This window comes from Heterodontus francisci, chromosome 13 (genome assembly GCF_036365525.1).
Source record: "Heterodontus francisci isolate sHetFra1 chromosome 13, sHetFra1.hap1, whole genome shotgun sequence".
In the NCBI taxonomy this organism is placed as follows: Eukaryota; Metazoa; Chordata; class Chondrichthyes; order Heterodontiformes; family Heterodontidae; genus Heterodontus; species Heterodontus francisci.
In genome coordinates, this window is record NC_090383.1 from 93,163,188 (window position 1) to 93,184,261 (window position 21,074).

The window sequence follows — 21,074 nt, forward strand, 5'->3', positions numbered from 1 at the left end:
ACTGTGGCGGACTGCAGGGATAACTTCAATTTTTATGTATGCATGAGTATCCTGCCATAACTTTTCTCTAAGTGTCAGGAACATGATTGTAGCTAGCTGTAGCTCGAAACTGGACTATTCAAATTTTGCTAATTTCTTTATGTATCACGAAGTTCATTTTATTAGTGATTGCACAAGGTGACCCACAAGGGTGTCACCATGTGCACCAATCCACACAAAACATGCTAACTATTGCCTTAAGAGAAAAGTGAAAACTGTGAAATGAGTTACGAGATAGGAATCCAGCCAAGGGGGTTCAGAAGATTTTCTAAACTGTCAGAACAGTTATGGACTACATTAGAATTATACGTTTGAATCAGTGCCTTAAAATCACTTGGACAAATTTTTGCTAAACTAAACAATAGACTGCTTCATCATCAAGCTATTGCTTCCTTCACAGTTATCCACCTTGGCAATGGCTTCACATAGCTCCATTCTTAACTGCCGCAATGTAGCTGGCGTACATCCTGCAGTAGTTTCTCCTTTTCTGCTCACCATGGTCTTTTATGGTATGTCCCTGTGTCCCACCTTTGGCAGCTTCATCTAAAAGTTGACTGTCAAGAGTAGTATTTGTAGTCATGACATCGCCTTCCGTATGTATGTCTGTTTTCTCAGCTGTTGCTGTAGCATTGAAGTTTGTCCATTGTAAAGTTGTGGATAAGCAATAATTTTCTCCTGCTCGTTCATTGTTAAAGACAAAGCCGTCCAGTTTGAGTATTGCCAGAAACTTTGCATCTTGACCTCTGATTCCAGTCTCCTTTCTGCCTGCTCACAATGTAGAGGACCTATCTATGACTGTAAACTGATCTTCAAACCCTACATTCAGTGGTAAAGACCTAGAACTCGCTGCCTATGAGGGCGGTGGAAGCGGAGACGATGAACGATTTCAAAAGAAAATTGGATGCTTACTTGCAGGGCTATGGGGATAGAGCTAGGGAATCTACAGAGTGCTGGCATGGACTCGATGGGCTGAATGGCCTCCTTCCGTGCCTCTATGACTCTCTTGACTATAACTGTGAGGTAGTGAATTTTGGTAGGAAGAATAAGAAGGCCACATATTGCTTGGACAATTTAAATGGTGCAGAGGGATCCAGGGGTACTGATAGAAAAATGACTAAAGTTAGCAACAGGTTAATAAGGCCATTTTTGAAAAAAAGCAAACCAAGCAGTTTGGCCTTCTCTTTTCTAAAAAGAGCCCCAGCCCACTTAGCCTTTCCTGATAAGTATATCCTCTTAGTTCTGGTAACATCTTCATGAATCTTTTTCTAACTGCTGTAATGCCTCTATATCCTTATATGCAGACCAGAACTGTGCACAGTACTCCAAGTGTGGTCTAAACAAAGTTTGGCTCAAGTTTAGTAAATTCTCTGCTTTCCCAATCTATCCCCCTAAATCTTTCTGGTCCTTCAGAGCTTCTAGTCATCCCCAATAAGAAAATATTCCAATTTGTCTTTCTCAGAACCAAAGTGGATGATCTCGCTCTTCCCCACATTGAATTCCATTTGCCCCAGATATACATAGTCAATTAGTCTTTTCATGTCCCTTTGTAACCTCCTGCTTCCATCCAGACAACTTATTGTGCCTTTTAACAGTGTCATCTGCAAACTTTGGATATGCAGTTGTCTACTCCTTCATCCAAGTCATGAATATAAATGGTAAGAAGATGAAGCCCCAATACAGAACCCTGGGGGAGCATCACCTGTCACATTCTGTCTATTAGGATATGAATAAAAGGACAATTTTTCTATTATATCTATTTCCCAACCAATTACCAACTCATGTCACAAGGTTACCTCCAATCATGCTCTCGTTTTTGCTGATAAGGTTCTGCACAAGAAACTATCAAATGCCTTTTGAATATCTATAGAGACAACATCCATAGACACTCTTCCCATAAACATTCACCATGCCAGTGACATTCTTTACAACAATTCAGTAAAGGCTAAGAACTCTAACAATTTTTCAATGTTCTCTGCCTCCATTGTATTTGCATAATAGCCTCCTAACTGTTCTTACCGAACTGCTGTGAAGTTCTTTGAGTTTAGATAAGTGGGATATGCTCCTGTTGAGAAACAGTGCAGATTTGCATTTAGCAATAGTTGTATTTGGAAACTCTTGTATGGTGATGGATTTTTGTATGTGTTCAACTGAGCAAAAACATTTTAAAGTTAAGATAAGTTATCGAAATATAAAATTTGCAAACTGTTTTAATTCATTTATTGCAAGGTCATTTTGATAATCTGGTTGTTGCAGTCAAGATATAATTTAAAATCTTCCTAGCTTCTTGAATTAAAAAGAGAATTTAATAAAGATTCCCTTTAGTGAATGTGCTGAAGTATATTCATCTTGATGTGTGATGTATACGTAAATTAGAAATAAAACTGAAGGAAGAAATGTTTTTGGTTATTGTGAACTGTAATTACAGAGTCACAAGTTTCATCAGTCTTGTATTTCCTGTCTGCTTTCTTTTCTTCAGTCTCCATAGCAAGGCGTGTTCAGGATCCATTGGCTGAGTTGGTGAAAATTGAGCCAAAACACATTGGAGTTGGAATGTACCAGGTAAGATATCCATGATCTGTTTTGTGAAGGCAATCTGCTTCACTATCAGCTGCTGTAATAAAACGGACAGTTTTGAAACTCGGCTTTGTAATTAAACATCTGCCAGTTTTCAACTATTTTTATAAGATTTGCACAGTCAACCAAATGGCCAATAAATGTTCTGAAGCTTTTTTTGTCCCCCTCAGTAGGTTTTACCATAAATGATCCAGACTCTTAGAAATAGCTGCAGCTAGATTTTACAGTCTGTTAAAAAGCCATCAGATTTGCCCTGTAACACAATCCTCATAGCCTTTTCCTTTCGACATCATTTCAGTGATGTGTTTCAGTGCTTTGTGTAAACTGGTACCGGATATTGATCCCATGCATATAAAAACCGTGTGCTTGCATCATTCCAAGCATTGTTAATCCTCTTGCTCATTATTTTGGTGATGGTCCTTTATTATTTGCATTCTTTTTTTGGTGAGCTGTCATATGCGTTTAAACTGGGAACATTGTCATTAAATAGGTTTCTGTACTGATAGTTTGTTGATTGTAAAATGGTGCACTAATATCAAAGTAAAATTGTCATCACTTTTTGTTTTAAGAACCAACAAATTGTTCCTTTCTATTCTGTCAAAGTGAATATCCTACCCATTTGTACTGTTAGTGCACCACATCTTGGACAAAATAATGTTACTATAAATATTATTAATGGGTAGCTCATAAGTTTGCCTGGTTGGAGAGATTTTGGTATGATTTAAAATGTGATCCATTTCTGTACTTTGTGCTCAAACTGAATCCTTTGTGCGGTAGTGTGATGAATTGCATTTTGTATTGTAGTCTGCTCCCACTACAGAGACGCAATATTTTGTTTATCACGTTCCAAACTGGCCTCATGGACAAGGTGCCCAATAAAAATGGTTCCACAAGGCGTACATTACCCAGCGCGCTGGGTTGCAAAATACTGTTGCAATCAAGTAATGTGCCCCACATGAAGCTATATCAGATGGTGGGTCATAGTCACTAAAGGCAACTGAAACTTGTATAATTACAATGCAACTTTAAGGGAGATGGTAGTTTAGTGGTATTGTCATCGGATGAGTAACCCAGAGGCCTGGACTAATGCCCTGGGGACACGAGTTCAAATCCCACCTCAGCAGCTGGTGGAATTTAAAGTCAATTAATTAAAATCTAGTCTCAGTAATGGTGCTACAAAACTATCATTGATTGTTGTAAAAGCCAATCTGATTCACTAATGTCCTTCAGGGAAGAAAATCTGCTGTGCTTACCTGGTCTGGCCTACATGCGACTCTAGACCCACAGCAATGTGGTTTACTCTTAACTGCCCTCCGAAATGGCCTAGCAAGCCACTCAGTTGAAGGGCAATTAGGGATGGGTAACAAATGCTGGCCTTGCCAGCGATGCCCACATCCCAAGAAAGAATTCAAAAAAGCTTGTTCACAAAATGTTTTGATAGGCACCCAAATGCATTGATAGCCCAGAGGTACAGTGAGGTACAAAAACAAAAGACTGTGGATGCTGGAAACCTGAAATAAAAACAGAAAATGCTGGCACCACTCAGCAGATCAGACAGCGTCTATGGCGGGAGAAACTGAGTTAACGCTTCAGGTCGATGTCCTTTTATCTGTGGAGAGGGCTATGCACTCAAGATGTGGGGGGAGTGGGTTCTTTTCTGCTGGGGAATAAATTGATTTTACAAATATCAACAGTGAATTTAACTGCTCCCTTTGGTTGCAGTAGGATCATTTAAAGATATCATTTTCAGGAAGCGGAATACTTTTCTGAGTTTTTGATCTGCATTGTCAGCACAAGCGCTCCCAGGTCAGGCATAAAAAATTAAGACTTGCATTTATGTGACACCTTATTACCTGCCTTCAAATGACACTTCACATACAAAGTATTAATTTGAGTAGCACTGATGCCATATAAGGTCAATGATTTGTCATTTTATGTACTGCAAGGTACTGCAATGAATGACTGGCTGCTCTGTTTTTGGTGGTGTTGACTAATTGGGGAATGTGGGCCAATACTGCTGTGGGATCTTTAATTATCCACCTGAATCACTTAAACAAGACATTTGACATTTTGTGTGAAGGATTATATATCCAGCCTTGCAATGCTTTCTTAATACTACTGTGTTAGAGTGTCATACAAGATTATGCTCTCAAGTTCTTGATTGGGGCTTGACTCCAGCACCTTTGACTTTGGGACAAACATACAAATCATGAAACCAACCTGATGCTACAGTACAGGGGAATTGTATATAACATTCCTGAAGAAATATTCGGGTTAGTTGAAAACATTTGTGATTTTCCATTTTCTGTAAAACAGACCATTAGAAGTATGGAGGTGAAAGGGAAACAAAGTATGCGCTACGTGTCGTGCTGCCGGTTGCCTATTTGTTGGTCATCTAATTTTTCATGGGCATTTTTTTCTTCCTGAATAATTTAAAGGTCCTGTAGACAATAATTAATGAATGACTTCCTTAGTGTGGAAGTGGGATCGATTTCATAAAGTTCAGGATGCGTGCCCATGCAGTTTTGTTTATCGTGTCTTCTCAAAAACCTGTTTATATTGTAACTTTAACATTGTGAATTGCTGTGCAATTCAAGATACAATGGAACCCGATTAATTGCAATTGTTTGGAACAATCCTGCAAATTGTGATTAAAATGGGAATTTCTATAAAACGGAGCAAGTTATATTTGCTTAAATTTTGTACATCTTACAACTAGGATGGATACAGTATAACAACATTTACATTATAAAATGGTGAATATTGTATAACATTTTTAAAAATAAAGAAAAATGCTGGTGTCTTGGGAGTTAGAATATGTTAATAGCTTAAAAGGGCAACTATAGTATAACATCATAAAAATTAAAGAAAAATGTTCAAGTCTCTGTAACTTTTTAATACTGAGAAGTAGTCTGAATTCATTTTTGATGGAGATCAGAAGTCATCAACCTTCCCACTTTCCCATTTAAAATCATCAAGCGTTTCACTCTCTTTTGACTGGCTGAATCAACAGAACTCAGTGTAGAATCTACCTCTCTAACTTTGGTAATTTCCAGCTCTGACACATCATTTACATTCTCTGCAGCCTCTCTTTCCAAGTCTTTCAGGGAAAAAATGCTTTCTGCATCAATCATCTCTCTGTATATGTCATGGTCTTGTCATTATCCATCAAAACAAAAAGATCGCAGCAATTGCTTCTCATAGTGTTGTTGTTTCCTGACACCTTGGTGCAGGGATTGGGTGATTGAAGTGTTGTTGGATGGTAAAAATTGAACCTTGACATGTGAAAGATTAAGAGCCACATCATGGCAACTGGTATTCTACATCAAAAGCACCACCACTTACATTGTTTTATCATCCTGTCATTGAAAGATCACAACCACTTCCTGAAAATTGTTTGTGTCATCCAAGTATTAATGCTGCTTTCATAATCAATTGGAAAAGTTTCTCATTTTAAAAACAACAATGGTTCTTGCTTTTTCCAGTCATGAGCTTTCACCTTCTCGGACCCCAGTACTGTACAGCAATGTACTGCGTTCCTTTCTCGTTTTACCACTGCTCAACTTTTCTCTTGTAGGTTTGATAAGATGACATGATAGTAAAATCTGGTCTCGTGACAATAGTAAATGCAGTTGGGTTGATACTCTGCTAACAATCCTGGCAACACTTCCCCAATCCATGCATCAGCAGTGGGTTTATCACTTGTCAGCTTTTTCAACACAGAGCTTTTTGTAAACATGGTTATGTCTTATTTTCAGTGGCACAAGAATCCATCTGATGCTGTTGAAGTTTTGGGCAAGTTCATGAGCTTTAGCTTTCAGTAGGCAGCTACGAAGTAAGATTTTCTGAGTTGTAGAACTGACTAGGGATAAAGCTATCTTAGATCTCGTATTGTGTAACAAAGCAAGGTTAATAAGCAATGTTGTAGTAAAAGATTCACTGGGAAATGGTGATCATAATACTATTGAATTTCATGTTAAGTTTGAAAGTGACACATTTTAATCACAAACAAGAATCTTAAACTTAAAGCCAATTACGAAGGGAAGAACTGGCTAAGGCTAATTGGGTAAATAGGCTGGAAGTAAATGAACAGTGGGAAACATTTAAAGAAACAATTCAAAGAGTTCAACAAGAGTACATTCCGTTCAAAAATAACAACTTGTCAAGAAAGACCCATCTATGGCTCACTCAGGAAGTTAAAGAGAGTATTTGACTAAAAGAAGAGGCTTACAATGTTGCAAATAATGGTAGCAAGTCTGAGGATTAGGAGTGTTTTAGAAACCAGCAAAGGGCCACCAAAAAGTTGTTAAAAAGGGAAAAAATAGAATATGAGAGTAAACTAGTCAGCAATATAAAAACAGATTGTAGGAGCTTTTATAAGTACACAAAAAGGAAGAGAGTAGCTAAAGTAGACATTAGTCCCTTAGAGGCAGAGACAGGAGCAATCATCATGGGGAATGAGGAAATGACAGAGAGGCATTGAACACAAATTTTGTGTCTGTCTTCACAGTAGAAGATACAAGTTCCATACCAGAAATAGGCAGTAACCTAGGGGCTAAAGAGTGAGGAAATTAAGGATATTGATATCAGCCGAGAAAAAGTATTGGAGAAACTTGAGAAACTAAAATCTGACAAGTCCCCAGGACCAGATGGCTTACATCCTAGGGTTCTAAAAGAGAGAGCAGCAGAGATAGTGGATGCACTGGCTGTGATTTTTTGAATTCCTTAGATTCAGGAATGGTACCGTCAGATTGGAAGTTGGCAAATGTTACACTGCTTTTCAAGCAAGGGGATAGAGAGAAAACAAGGAACTACAGGCCAGTTAGCCTAACATCAGTTGTTAGGAAGATGTTGTAAACTATTATTAAAGAAGTCTTAACATTGCACTTGGAAAAGCCTAGTATGATTAGAACAAGTCAGCATGGTTTTACTAAAGGGAGATCCTGTTTGACAAATTTATTAGAATTTTTTGAGGATGTAATTAGTAGGGTAGATAAAGGGGAACCAGTATAGGTAGTATACCTGGATTTTCAAAAGGCACAGGATAAGGTACCACATAAAAGATCAATAGGCAAGGGCTCATGGTGTTGGAGGTAATATATTAGCATGGACAGAGGATTGGTTAACGGACAGGAAGCAGTGAGTGGGTATAAATGGGGCATTTTCAAGTTGGCAGGCAGTGAATAGTGGAGTGCCGCAAGGCTTCAAGGGGATTTGGACAGACTTAGTGAGTGGACAAGAACGTGGCAGATGGAATATAATGTGGAAAGTTGTTGAGATTATCCACTTTGGTAGGAGGAATAGATGTGCAGAGTATTTCTTAAATGGTAAGAGATTAGAAAGTTCAGATGTACAAAGGCTAACATGCGGGTGCAGCAAGCAATTAAGAAGGCTAATGGTATGTTAGCCTTTATCGCAAGAGGATTTGTGTACAGGAGTAGTGAAGGCTTGTTTCAATTGTGTAGAACCTTGGTTAGACTACACCTGAAGTACTGTGTGCAGTTTTGGTCCCCTTACCTTAGGAAGGATATTGTTGCCATAAAGGGAGTGCAATGAAGGTTCATCCTATGAAGAAGATTGGGGAAACTGGGCCTGTATTCTCTCGAGTTTCGAAGAATGAGAGGTGATCTCAGTGAAACCTACGAAATGCTTAAAGGGATAGACAGGGTAGATGCAGCTAAGATATTTCCCCTGGTTCGGGAGTGTAGAACCAGGGGACACCATTTCAAAATAAGGGGGAAGCCAGTTAGGACAGAGATGAGGAGAAATTTCTTTACTCATAAGGTTGTTAATCTTTGGAATTCTGTATCCCAGAGGGCTGTGGAAGCTCAGCCATTGAGTATGTTTAAAGCAGAGATTGACAGATTTCCAAATACCAATGACATTAGGGAATATGAGGATAGTGTGGGAAGAAGGCATTGAAGTGGAAGATCAGCCATAATTGTATTGAACGGCAGGGTAGGCCCGATGGGCTGAATGACCTACTCCTGCTCCTATGTTCCTGTGATCAGTGCTGGGGCCTCAGCTATTTACACTCTATATTAATGACTTGGATGAAGAGACAAAGAGTGATGTATCTAAGTTTGCTGATGACACAAAGCTCGGTGGAAAAGTAAGCTGCGGGGAGGACGTAGAGAGGCTGTAAAGAGATATATGAACATATGAATTAGGAGCAGAAGTAGGCCACTTGGCCCCTCAAGCCTGCTCCGCCATTCAATAAGATCATGGCTGATCTGTTTGTGTCTCGAATTCCACACTCCCATCTACCCCCGATAACCTTTGATTCCCTTGCCTAACAAGAATCTATCTACCTCCACCTTAAAAATATTCAATGCCTCTGCTGGAGTTGAGAGGAATGAGAGGCAATCTAATTGAGACATACAAGATTCTGAAAGGGCTTGATAGGGTAGAAGCTGAGAGGTTGTTCCCACTGGCCAAGGAATCTAGAACATGACACAGTCTCAGGATAAGGGGCCAATTATTCAAGACTGAGATGAGGAGAAATTACAACAGTCAAAGGGTTGTGAATCTTTGGAATTCTCTACCCCAGAGGGTTGTGGATGCTCCATCGTTGAATACATTTAAGGCTGGGATAGATAGATTTTTGGTCTCGCAGTGAATCAAGAGATATGGCGAGCGGGCAGGAAAGTGGAATTGAAGCCCAAGATCAGCCATAATCATATTGAATGGCGGAGCAGGCTCGATGTGCCATGTGGTCTACTTCTCTTATTTTGTGTTCTTGTGAGTTATTGCCTTTGGCTCAGTGGTGGCACTCTTGCCTCTGAGTCAGAAGGTAGTGCTTTCAAAAGATTTGAGCATGTAATCCAGCCGACACTTCAGTACAATATTGAAGGAGTGCGTACTATCGGAGGTGCCATCTTTCAAAGATGTTAAATTGAGGCTCCTTCTGCCCTCTCAGGCAGACATAAAAGATTCTGTGGCACTATTCAAAGAAGAGCAGAGAAGTTCATTTGGTGTCCTGACCAGTATTTATCCCTCAGCCAGCATCACTAAAAAAAAATAGATTAACTGGTCGTTATCTCATTGCTTTTTGTTGGACCTTGCTGTGTGCAAATATGGGTGCTGCATTTGCCTATATTACAACAACGACTACACTTCAATAAGTATTTAATTGGTTATAAAGCAAATTGGAGCATTCTGAGGATGTCAAAGGCACTATAGAAATTCAAGTTTTTTTTAATTAAACCTCCCAAACAGCATTTCATACATCAGCCATCTTACTTTTCATGCTTCGTTTTCTATTATGGTTCTCATTTCTTTTCCAGTCCTTAAAGACACCTGTTTTTCTTTTCAGAATTCTAGAAACTTGAGACTCAGAATTGCCATACTTCTGTATGACTAGCTTTTGAAGTCTCAATTTCTTCAAACTGCTTAAAACATTAACTTGCTGACGCAGTGATAAGTCATTTTTTTTTTTGTTTAGCCATATGGAAAATCAGCTTCTATTTCTCCATCACCCACATACTAATATGCTTCTTAAGCACTTTATCATTGAACTCAATTCAGATTGAGAGGTGAAAGCCTCTGATTCAAAGATGACATGCCTCGTTAAAACAGGATTTCTCCATGCCACACGTGGTTGTATTAAAACAGAAATTGCAGTTGTGAGTTAACGGGTATGACTGCTTTCGCTATTGGAATGGTTTTAATGTCACCTTAATAATCTATCAAAAATTCATAAAATATGGATTTCCATTTTGTTAAAATGGTTGCTCCATGTTCAGGATATTTTTCTGCCCTATTGGAATTCCTTCTCTAAAAAGATATCAGAGATTGAATTAAATTTCATCAACAGGTATTCTGTTACTTTGTAGAATTGCTCTGTAAATCACATTATGTTATTGTATCACATGACTTGCTCTTTTTATTTTCCTTATTACAAGCTTCAAGTCTCACATTACTTCAGTCGTTAACAGCAGTTGTCAGTTTAAACTGATGCCTGGAGTGGGAGCTTCTGTAGTAGTAATATGTTGATCTTTGACCTGTGAGCCTAAGTCTTGTTTGTCTTTTCACATTCATTTGTACAAATTCACCAGAATTTCTGCATTTTTCTCTGTCACTGATTATTAATCTATTTAAACTGGAGGAAGCCTTTCCAATCACCAATTGCAACCAGTCAAATGTGCTTTCTCGATTTCAGTGCAAATTTCCCAGAACTGGCTTTCTAAACTCTTTTGCCCTGTCTTCTCCCAGATCCAGTTCTGAGTTCTTTGTTCAGGCTAAACAAGATCAACACAATAACAAAAGCAAGCAGACAAGAGATTCTGTCATAATTGAGCATTTGGATGGCTTTAATAAAGCTTCTCAGCATGAGGATGATGCACATCATAAAATCTCTTTTTTTTGCAGTTTAAAATACATTGTTCTTGGAATGTTGCTGCTGACGAGGCTGCATTTATTGCCCATCCCCATTTGTCTTTTTTGTAAGCAACTGGATTTGTAAAGCCAGTTCAGAGGCCATGAAGAATCAATCATTTCGGATTGAAGACTAGTTGGGTTGGCATGTTCATAAATAGGCAGGGTTTTAACTACTTTCTGTAGCTTTTATGGTCATTTTTTTCTGGTACCAGACCGTAAAATGACAGAATCTCTATTTTGCAAGTACACCACCACATCTAGTAGTATTTGAGCTCTCAACCTCTGGCTTGCTCATATAATGCCATGATCACTACATTTTTGAGATGCTACCACATGCTGCTTTGAACAGAGAAGACCTACCTTCCCAGATGCAGGAACAACTTTAGCACCCTTGACATCCTCTGTATAATTTATAGCTTGTTAATTAAATTGGCATGATTAAATGTTAAAATCCTACTGGAAGGAATTATTCAGTCTGTCATAACATTATATGTGCTTATGACAGATGTCAGGTGGATAATACAATGGAGAACTAGGCTGAATATAGAAGGTTTAGAGGGGAAGTGAAAAAGCAAATAAGAGAAGCAAAGAGGGAGTAGGAAAAGAGACTGACAGCTAACATAAAAGGGAATCCCAAAGTCTTCTAAAGGCATATCAATAATAAAAAGGTGGTAAAAAGAGGAGAAGGGCCGATTAGGGACCAAAAAAGGGATTTACACATGTAGGCAGGGGGAGTAGCTGAGGTGCTAAATGAATACTTTGCATCTGTATTTACTGTCCAGGAGGTCATTAATACACTAGAAGAATTTAAAATCGATAAGGAGGAGTGATTAAATGGGCTGTCTATACTTCAAGTTGATAAAGCACCAGGACTGGATGAGATGCATCCAAGGATACTGAGGGAAGTGAGACTGGAAATTGTGGAAGCACTGGCCATAATTTTCCAGTCGTCTTTAGACTTGGGTGGTGCCAGTGGACTGGAGAATTACAAATATTACACGGTTATTCAAAAAAGGGTGTAAAGATAAACCCAGCAACTATAGGCCAGTCTGTTTTACTTCAGTGGTGGGGAAACGTCCAGAAACAATAATTCAGGACAAAATTAATTCCCACATGGACAAATGCAGGTTAATTAAGGAAAGCCAGCACGGATTTATCATGTGAAAATCATGTTTAACTAACTTGCTGGAGTTTTTTTGACGAGGTAACAGAGAGGGTTGATGGGGGCAATGCTGTTGATGTGGTGTACGTGGACTTCCAGAAGGCATTTGATACAGTGTTCCACAACAGACTTCTGAACAAAGTTATAGCACGTGGTACAAAAGGTCAGTAGCAAGATGGATAGCAAGTTGGCTGTGTGACGGGAAACAGAGTAGTGATTAATGGATGTTTTCCAGGCTGGCGAAAGGTTTGTAGTGGAGTTCCCCAGGAGTCAGTGTTGGGACCCTTGCTCTTCCTGATGTATATTAATCATCTAGACCTTGGTGTACAGGGTACAATTTGAATATTTACCGATGATATGAAACTTGGAAGCATTGAGAACGGTGCGGACGGTAGTGTAGAATTTCAAAAGAACGTAGTCAAGTTGGGAGAGTGGGCGGACAAGTGGCAGATGAAGTTCAATGCAGAGAAATGTGAACTGAGTCATTTTGGTAGGAAAAACATGGAGAGACAATATAAGATAAAGGGTGCAACTCTAAAGAGGGTGCAGGAGTAGAGAGACCTGGGTATATATGTGCATAAGTCATTGAAGGTGGCAGGACAGGTTGAGAGAGTGGTTAATAAGGCACACAATATCCAAGGCTTTAAAGGGGCATGGAGTAAAAGAGCAAGGAGGTTATGTTGAACTTGTATAAGACACTAATTTGGCCTCAGCAGTAGCATTGCATCCAGTTCTGAGGGCCACACATTAGGGAAGATGTGAAAACATTGGAGACAGTGCAGAAAAGATTCATGAAAATGATTCCAGGGATGTGAAAGTTCAGTTATGAAGATAGATTGGAGAAGTTAGGACTGTTTTCCTTGGAGAATAGAAGGCTGAGAGGTGATTTGATAGAGGTATTCAAAATCATGCGGGGTCTGGACAGAGTAGATAGGGAGAAGCTGTTGCCACTTGTGAACAGATCAAGAATGAGAGGGCACAGTTGTAACGTAATTGGCAGAAGAACTAAAAGCAGCATGAGGGAAAGCTTTTTCACGCAGCGAGTGTTAAGGTCTGGAATGCACTGCCTGAGACTGTGGTACAGGCAGGTTCAACCAAGGCATTCAAAAGGGAATTAGACTGTTATCTAGAAGGGAAGAATGTGCAGGGTTACAGGGAGAAAGGAGGGAATGGCACTAGGTGCGGTCTTTCTTTCACTTCTGCGGGGGCTACCAACTTTACCCCCACCTGATCATTACCTAGGAGCAGATCAACCCCGTCCACAGGCAAACTAGGGTCCCTACAGTCACCAGTCCCGAAACTGGGTCGCACTGCAGGTGCACCATGTGTACAGGTACAGGCATATACTGCCCTCCAATACCATTCACCACCATTCTGGTGTTCACTGCACTCTCTGGGGCAAAGGTCAGGCCTTTTCCCAGTAAAATGGATCTAGTGGCCCTTGTGTCCCTGAGAATTACTATGGGCTTTTTTGCCCCATTCGAGGGGCATGGGGCTACTTTCCCTTCAAATACAAAACCCTGATAACCTTCAGGAATCCTATTAAATTTTCCTGCACTTGCAGCGGTAGACTTCCTGGGTTTCTCTCTCACTGCACTTAAAGCCATAGCTTGTTCTATTGTGCTTTCCATCAGGTTCTCTTCTTCACTGAGCGGGGTGCCCTGATTAACCCGACTGGTTTTCCCTTTAGTTTCCAGTAGTCAGCTTTTAAATGCCCTGCTTTATTACAATGGAAGCACACAGGTGTCCGGGTCTCACTCTTGCTCACAGCATCTTCCTTTTTGACTGGAGGAGGGCCCCCTGTGTCTCCTGCTTTCCTTTCTCTCCCAGGACTGAATGGGCTTCTATCACTTCCTACCCTTTGTCCTTTTCGGATTTGTAATGGTGATTAGGAAAAGTTCTCCCCTGGGAAACAGACTTATAAATTAAAGCAAACTCATCAGCTAGAATGGCCACTTGCCGGGCTCTCTGAACCTGCTGCCCCTCTACATGGGTCTTTATGGAGAGTGGGAGAGAGTTTTAAAATTTTTCTAACAGAACTACTTCCCTGAGATTCTTATAGCTGAGCTGTAGTTGAAGAGCCCGCAGCCGCTGGTCAAAAGCCAGCTGTTTGCTTCTTTCAAACTCCAGTTTAGTTTGATCAGCTTGCTTCTTGGGGGTTCTAAACTTTTGGCGATAGGTTTCGGGTACTAATTCATATGCCCCGAGGATAGCATTTTTGGTCAGTTCATAATTTGATGAACTCTCATCTGGCAACAAGGAATAAACCTCCTGGGCTTTTCCAGTTAGCTTGCTTTGTAGTAAAAGAGACCAGGTCTCATCTGGCCATTTTAGCTGCCTTGCCAGTTACTCAAAAGATACAAAAATGCCTCCACATCTTCCTCATTGAATTTTGGAATTATTTTTATTTTATTTTTTTATTTTTTTTATTTTATTTAGAGATACAGCACTGAAACAGGCCCTTCAGTCTCCACCGAGTCTGTGCCGACCATCAACCACCCATTTATACTAATCCTACACTAATTCCATATTCCTACCACATCCCCACCTGTCCCTATATTTCCCTACCACCTACCTATACTAGGGGCAATTTATAATGGCCAATTTACCTACCAACCTGCAAGTCTTTGGTATGTGGGAGGAAACCGGAGCACCCGGAGGAAACCCATGCAGACTCAGGGAGAACTTGCAAACTCCACACAGGCAGTACCCAGAATTGAACCCGGGTCGCTGGAGCTGTGAGGCTGCGGTGCTAACCACTGTGCCGCCCCTTGAGAGAGTTTTAACAATTCTGTACCTAGCCCTGAATTATGTTCCTCCATATTGTCCATGCTTTCACTGGGGTTACTTTGTCGCCCCCTAGTTAACTCAAGTCACTTCAGCTCTTTTTCTTCACATTCTATCTGGAATATTATTTCTCTCTCCTCTCTCCCTCATTCCTTCTCCTGTCTTTCTCTCTCTCCTCTGTATCTCGTTCTTCACGTTCCTTCTGTAAGGCTCTCTCTTTCTCCCTCTCCTCTAATTCAAGTTTCCTTTGTTTTAATTATATCTTTGCTAGCAGTACCCTGTCTGGGTCTGCTTCAAACCCTGTTTCTGCTTCTTTAGATTCGAGAGAAAAATGGTGGGCCACTAGTCTTAGGAGTTCACACTTCCTACCCTTGCCGCATACAGTGATCCCACACTGCTCAGCTATTTTCCTCAACTCCTCCATACACTGCTTTTAACATCCCAAGTTACTTCACTCTGGCTTGGAGAGCTACTAACTTCAGTTGCAGACATGTTAGTATTCAATCACACAAAACCACAAGAAAACCTGTATTGAAAACTTACTTTTTTTTTGCTTGGGAACAATTTGGCTTCCCACTTCCAATTTCTTTTATTGTCTGTGGTTAAAATCCAGATGCTGGCACCCAAATTTCTGTTACGACTAGGTGAGAAAAAGGTCTAGAGTTTCCTTTCAGCCTTCACCTGGTCTTACTGTAAAAGGGTTTTAATTTTAAATGCACTGTGTTTTTAGCTCCTTCTTGGTGAATCCTTGTTCACTGCTTTCCAATTATAAGGCAAAGAAATGAGCACGAACAGCCTTCTTAGGTTTAAAGGAGAAAGGTGAAATTTTATTAAACTTAAACTCTAATTCGGTTGACGCCTACGGATACACGACACGCCAGCGCTAGCATGCATACGCAATACACACATGCAAATAGAGACAGAAAAGAGCAGAAGAAAAATCAAAGTGGAAAGGTTTGGGGCAATATCTGAAGAGTTGTTGTTGCGGTTCTTCGAGCTCACTGTAAAGTCCCTAATTATAGGTAGGTCTTGCTTTTCGTTGGGGCCAAGTATTATTCTTAAACCTTATTCACTGTACAAGACTTTTCTCTCTTGGGGTTCATGTGTCTTCAATCGGTTTTTGGAGTTCCGTGAGAAAGAGATGAGAGTAGACAGGAGAGGCTGTGGTGAGCCAGCCAGGAGAGGTCTTTTCAATCCAGGAGGAACACTAGGTAAGTGACTGCTACCATGAGCTGTGGAATATTTAAGGGTTTTTTTTCTATTTGACCAATTACTTTAGGAAATTTGAAACGAGCTTTATGCTCTTACTCACCTCTCAATATTATTGCAGAGAGAGGCAACTCTGTGTGACTGAATATATCATATAGGAGGGATCAGTTCAACTTCTTGATCCATTGGCATCACTTCTAGCTTTAGCATCAAGACAGCCTTCATCTAAGTCAAGGGAATAAATTCATCTTGACTCATGGGATCAATAAAATTGTTGGAAGGAGTTTAAACTAGAAAAGCTATGAGAAGGGCATAGCAATTATTAGGAAAGAGTCATTTGAATACAGCAAACAGGACAAGGAATGATCTGCAATATATTTATACATAAGGCCCACTCTGACCACATCTTAGTATTCTTCAATCTCTACTCTCCCTTACCCACTTCCTGCTCTATTTCCTTCTGTGTCTTCTACATCTTTCCAAGTCACTTAAAACTGCAATTTCAAACTCCCATCTGCTTAGCTTTCGGAACTCCATTTTTCACAATACCTGTGCAGCAATGTTCCTTTTAGGGCGGGCAGCAACCCAGAAGTTTGCACGCAGGCCGAGCACAAGTCGGCTCTTTTAAGTTACCGCGTGCGCACAGTTGTGCAGAAAAAATGTAAAGGTCCCATACACTTAAATGTAGAGCCTGCGCGCAACAACAAAAAAAATTAGAGGGGACGTTGCTGTGCAGTACTTAATTAGTTCAACAGTTCCCTCATCTCCACCTGTACTGCTTGGGTCCCAGTAAAACCGCCACCATCTTCCATACTGCTCATTCCCTGTTTTCACTTCCAGTCCAAGGGGTGCAGAGTACAGCTTATCTGCCATGCAACTGGCTTAATCATCCATAATCAGGGCTGGATAGACTACATCTAGTTCTTCTGGTCCTCATTCTCCTCTCCCAAAAGTGGCCACTAATCTTGAAGCATCCTGGAGAATGAAGATAATCTCTGCATTATTTTCTCTATTACCAATTGCCTCTTTAAACCCTTTCCCCACTCTCCTCCATCCATATTTCCAATTATAATTGCAAGGAGCTCATGGATTACTATCTTGATCAAGATGGGGACCAGACTCATTCCCCAACCCCCATTTCCTTTGCCACCAAATCAAACATTTACATAAATCCTCTCCATCACCCCCCTCCAACTATAGCCCTGAATCCCTAACTCTCTCTAGCTTGTCAACTATTTGCATTATTGATGTTCCCTCTTCTCTCACTCGGCCCCCTTCGTGTCAAAAACCCATCATCAACCCCTCCCAAAAAAGCACCTCAGCCTTTGAAAATTAGTGGGCCACCTTCAACGTCCATTATTTCTCAAACCCTTGAATCTGTTGCAACCTGCCAGTTGCATTGCATGTCTGTCTTGCCCACGAATCCATATTTGAATCTCTCCACTCAAGATTCTGCCCCTTCCACAGGACTGAAACAGCCTTAACCAGAGCAATGAATGACATTCTCTGTGACACTGAGTGAATTATCCCTCCCCGTTGTCCTCAATCTCTCTGCAGTCTTTGATACGGCTAACTATGCCATGTTCCTCTAATGCTTCTTTGTTTCCAAGTTGTTGGGACACTTCTCACTTGATTCCACTTTTACGTCTGATTGTAGCCAAAGCATCTCCGGCAGTGGCTTCTTTTCCCACAAAGTACAATCACTTTGGGATTCCCCAAGTGATCCATCCTCGGCCCTTAACTCTTCCTCAACTACATGCTTACATGTGTTCACTGACACCCAGCTGTAACCTTCCTTTTCTACTATGCTGTCAGATTGTTCACTTGAAATTAAGCTAAACATTAGGAAAACTGCCATTGTCTCAGGCTGAACCAACCTGTTCGCAATCTTGATACCCTACTCAACCCTTAGTTGAGTTTCTGACCTCATATATATCCTCTCCATTATAAAGACAACCTATTTCTACCCCAGTAATGTTGCCTGTCTCTGTTCCTACCTTGCTTCATCTGTGCTGAAACCCTCAAAAATGTTTTTATGACCTCTAAACTTGACTATTCCCATCTCATCTTGGTTGATCTTTTATTCTCAGACTCTAGCTCGTCCAAAACTGCTGCCGGTATCCTATCCTGTGCCTTTTGCCCATCATCCCTGTCCTTGCTGACCTACGTTGGTTCTTGGTCCTGCAGTGCCTCTGATTTAAGTTCTTCATCCTGTGTTTAAGACAAATTGCTCTGGTCCCTGATCCAAAATTGTTTTATTTTGTTTGTACGTTGTCGCAGTATCTCAGTACTGGTATGTCAGTCATACATTTTGTTGACCTTTATTTTATGCTTTGAAATGTTTCTTTACATTTGATTAAGGATATCAAATGTTATTAAAGAACCAGTTCTTATTCAGTTTTTTCAAATAAAATGTTAATTTGCAATATTTCTTCTGATTGGTCTCATTCTTGTTAAAAGTAATGTACCTTGATTAGGCCTAGTGCCACAATCTTTCCAATACCACTCAACATTATCCAGGATTAATTTCAATCAGGAGATGGGAATGTGCAGCTTTATCTCAGTTAATACTGTATAACAGTTAATCCAGAGGTTGGGGTCTAGTGGATGAGCAGGAGCAGTCCATAATTTATTTTAAAGATGGTGTGCAATTTGTAAAACTTAAAATGCTTTCACAATGAATACCACTAGTATTAATGTCCAGGAAAGGTAGTTACTTTCAATAAGGAGAATTATTTTTTGCAATGGTAAAGTTCTCCATTTCAAGAATGTTTTAGTTCCTTTAAAAAGAAAAATATCCTTTTTAAAAGAATCTTATATTCTTCTGATAGTGATTTATTTTATTCTTTTAAGTCATTACAATCTCCATTTCAGCAATTGAATGATTACAGCTTATTCATAGTAAAACAAATAGCTTACTTTTCTCACAATTTGCACATTTGAAAGGATTAAAATGACCGGATCTCTGAAGATGTTTTTGTTGAATTTATAACATCATATACAATATTACACACAGTTTTAGACCATTTTAAATGAGATGGCTAGTGCTCAGGCAACACAAAATGAAATAATACCCATCTGTGTCTCAAACAGTTGACAATACAAGATATAATTTCTTGGGCATTGCTTAATTACAGTAAAATAGTTTAATGTGAGCTGGAGAAGATTGGAGTTGTCACTAGTTCTCAAAGGGCTGGAACAGCTGTACAATGAAGATGTGAGATGAGAACAAAAAACAACTGCATAGTCTCTGGCAAAGAAAACACCCATGCATACATATATATATTATATATGTATATGCACACACACTCTACAGTTCTGCAGAGGCCACCAAGAAGTCTCTGGTGATTGACATTCTTTCTGGCTTTTACTGTGTGCAGTGTTGAAACCAGTGGAATCATATGGACTAAGCTGTTTCAATACCAGCTTCCCCAGTACAGGGACTATTTTTTAAAGGATTCTAACTCAAACCAGATGTTCTGCCTAGACCTATAGTTTGCTTTTGCCAAACTTATCATCAGAGGTCATAGTTCTGGGCTTTGGGCCCTAAAAGATGCCTCCACAAACTGTAATTCATAGAGGGTTTAACCTTAGTGAAAAGAATATGTGTCTGCATAATCTAAATTTATTTTAATAACGTTCTAGCATATAGTTTCTTGTTAAAAGAGATTATTAGTGAAATGCCAGAGTGGATTACTTTAAATTAACAGGATAAAGTAGTTTGATGCAGCACGTAATCATTTTAGACCATTCAAACGAGACCTAAATGTGTGGCCTGCCCTTTGTAATAAAGGTTCCTTTGACATGGCATCTTGGATGAGACAGCAATGATGTCCTCCTTTTATTACTGTTAAAATCCAACATGCAGAGTAAAGCTTATATGCTGCTTCTGTGTGCAGTTCCAAGTAGGACAAGAAAATGAAGTATAAGTGTACCTAGTTTTGTCAGTGGGACTGGTGGAAAAAGGGCAAGATGAACCCCTGTAGACGAACTGTGGGAGTAGGAAAGATAACCTGGGTGGTTGTCACAGGTAAAACTGAATCCTGTAGACATTTATGATTTGTTGTATTTCTTAAATATTAGTTATTTACTGTGAATTTTGATGTGTGCACTTCCTTATCTGCACATGCATTAAATATGGATTTGGCAGAACAACAGGTCAGACTAAATTTATGCATCGTTAATTTGATGTTGAATGTGCTAAAGTTGAAATTTGTGTATTTTGGAATAATGTGCACAGTTTCAAAGTTTCAATTATAACTATGGGCTGGACTTTGCTCTGAGCAGCAAACGAATGGAGCCAGCTGTTCATTACACTTGCTGTTATCCATAAACTTTCTATGAGCTTTTGCACAAAAAGTTGCCGTCAGCCAACGATCCAAAAAGCACAGCACCCTCTACAGGGCATCTGGGATCTATGTAAAGGCAGCAAGCAACTGTGGCTGGAATTTTACATGGTGGCGGTGGCCCCGCCCACCGGCTAAAATGTCAGGGCTAGCCCGCCTCTGGGAGCAATGGCCACTGCTGGGACTGCACCCAGCGAGAGAAGCAACATGGACGTCGCCCTCGGAATAGGTAAGTGGAGATCGGGTTTCACTGGGGACAATCGATTGGGTCCCAGCAAGGAGGGTGGGGGTCGATTGAGAGGGAAAGGGGTGGGTGTTACTGCAGGGGCAGCTTGTGCTGCTGGGGGATTGCCCCGATGGGGTAGAGGCTGTCTGATCAGGAGGAGGCCCCCAGGTATTTCTGGTCAGCCTCTTCAGGTGCTGAAATGCCCGTCTGCTGCTGATAATATACCAGTAGCGGCGGGAAGAGGCCCTTAAGTGGCAATTAATTGGGCACTTAAGGGCCCTCAATTGGCGTGGGCGGGCCATTTGCCACCTCTCGTGCTACTGGTAAAATAGCAGTGGGGCGGGTAGGTGAC

At 40.3% G+C, this 21,074-nt stretch overlaps 1 protein-coding gene across 3 annotated transcripts in view; it reads left to right on the forward strand.

Annotated features, from left to right (window-relative positions):
* The window catches only part of srbd1 (S1 RNA binding domain 1), a 332,566-nt gene that overhangs the window by 175,429 nt on the left and 136,063 nt on the right, over positions 1-21,074 (forward strand). For all 3 annotated transcript variants that reach the window (XM_068045198.1, XM_068045197.1, XM_068045199.1), the window contains one exon: positions 2,516-2,598. In XM_068045198.1, coding sequence (XP_067901299.1) covers positions 2,516-2,598 — 83 coding nt within the window. The remainder of the gene's footprint in view (positions 1-2,515; positions 2,599-21,074) is intronic.